Genomic DNA, 2,159 nt, shown 5'->3' with positions numbered 1-2,159 from the left:
GTTGGTGTGCTGAGGAGAAGCTGCACGGAAAGAATAACACCATTTGTTTTGTCACGATCTATACTTTTTACTGATTTCTGGAAATCATATTTTTAATCTTTGGATATCTAACAAGGGTTACAGCGTGGAAATGCTTCTAGATTCGAGCGGTCTTTGGTGGAAACCGTTCATATTTTATACCTCTGCTTGCAGTCGGTGACAAGGCTAAAACTTTTTCGTAGCTGCAATGCAGTCGCTGCAAGCGATGTCTAAAGTTCCTTCGCAATCTTCTAACCTTCCTCCTCTTCATAACCTTCCTTCGTGGACAAGGAACTCTTTGGTAAGGAAAAAACAGCCACGGCAGATTATTCGTGATCGTCTTCAACCCATAAAACAAATCGGTGAAGCCGAAGAAATGGACGAAAGAGGTCATGAGAAATCGAACGGCAAATCATGTGGCTCAGGAAGAGTCGTTTCTGCGCTTTTACAAGGCCAAGGACTTGATCAAGAGCAAAGAATTGATCATGTAGAGAAAACGATTGACTACCTACGTATGCAACACGCCGAAACTCTCTCTAATTTACACAAGGAAATCGAACAATTGAAAGCTGAAAACAAAGGTGAGGCTATTGAATGATCCTATCACATTTACATATTCAAGGTCAGTTTCCTAATTATTGTACTTGATGTAAAGAATTGTTTTAGCGACGAAACGTCCTGCCCCGTAGCATATCGTCGTCTCATGAGACTTTTCAGACAAAAAATCTCCAAGAGGATTATTTTACCGGTGCTTAATTATAGTACGTGTTAGGTTACGAGGGTATGCTACCAATGGTTAATCACAGGCATCTGAAGACTGTTTGTGCTTTATATTCCGTTTTTGTCTTAGCCTTCTGACATTTTCGTTTTGTCAAAACATCTATTTTTCTGTTCTGCAGATCTGAATTTCCAACTAGTCATGGCTCGAACAGGAGTTAATTTAGCCAAAGTAGATAAAGGTTTGTGATGTCTTGTACGTGATTTATAAATTTCCTTCAATTTTATTCATTACTGAGGGCGAAGAGTACTGTAGCGCTTCCAAGCAAAAATGCTCTTAGTAGATTTCCTTTTACGTCGCAAATCAAAGTGCGATATCGAGTTGCTTGGGTCATGTGTGGTTACAGTCTAATATTTAATTCAGGAATTAGGAATTGCTCACAGCAGATGAATTTTATGGCCTACAATATAATAATTAACAATTGCACAATTATTGCGCCAAGTTCCCGTAGTTTCTTTTTAAAGTCAACAAGACAGAAAGCAATAACAATTGAGGTAAAGAGTTGTCATGCAAGGTTGTTGATTTGGTTGTAATGGTGTCATTTTTATTGACACACTTATGTCACATAGCAACAAACAATGGTTTTACCTTGTGGTTAGTCTCCTATTAATTTGATACAAGATAAATAATTTTAAAACTTATGCAATGTGTTGTGAACTTATGCAAAGTTGTTTATTCGAAAGTAGTGATGGAGATTTCCGAATTCTTGTTCATTTTTGTTGTCTTTTGTCCACATGTTTTTAAGAAAGAGGCCTTTGAAAATATGCACTATTCATATGCAAATAAGTTTACGGGTATTCTAGAACCTAGCTGGAACAACGCATTATTGATGCTTAGGACAGCTTTTCTTGGAGAAATTTGTGCATAAAAATATTGTTTCTGTTTAGTAATGGTAATGTGTGGTATGAACACCAATGACACTTGTCTATCGCCTTGTGTGCCACTTTTTTGTTCTTACCACAATTTGACGCCATTTGTGATCTGTTACTGAACAGCTATTTCTGTGGGCAATATCTGTGATCTGTTACCGAACACAGCAACAAATTGGAATCTGTTTGTTAAATTTAGATAAATAGCAGAATTTTTGGAGAATTAAATGTCTGTTTAGAGTTCTTTGATAAGTTACAAGGCCTAATGAATGCTTCCAGATTTATGAGATGCAATTCATAAAGAAATTGAAACCAAGCCACAACAGACAATAACAATACTGTACTTCATTATGCACAACTTCTTATTTAGCATACTAGCAGTAACATTCCAAAGTAATAATAATAAAAATTATTATTATTATTATTATTTTTATTATTATAATTTACAGCATTTAAATGGAAATTAGGGAGCTTTAAAGTGCACCTAAACTCAA

General features: G+C 35.8%; 1 protein-coding gene across 1 annotated transcript in view; it reads left to right on the top strand.

Annotated features, from left to right (window-relative positions):
* LOC138047388 (coiled-coil domain-containing protein 74A-like) overlaps positions 1–2,159 on the top strand; it is a 9,543-nt gene continuing 7,384 nt past the window's right edge. Inside the window, exons 1-2 of the mRNA XM_068894227.1 lie at positions 1–599; positions 918–977. Of these exons, the coding sequence (XP_068750328.1) occupies positions 227–599; positions 918–977 (433 nt within the window). The 5' untranslated portion in view covers positions 1–226. The remainder of the gene's footprint in view (positions 600–917; positions 978–2,159) is intronic.

This window comes from Montipora capricornis, chromosome 4, assembly GCF_036669925.1.
Source record: "Montipora capricornis isolate CH-2021 chromosome 4, ASM3666992v2, whole genome shotgun sequence".
NCBI classification, from domain to species: Eukaryota; Metazoa; Cnidaria; class Anthozoa; order Scleractinia; family Acroporidae; genus Montipora; species Montipora capricornis.
Note: the sequence above shows the minus strand (reverse complement) of the source record. Positions and strands in the feature narration are given on the sequence as shown.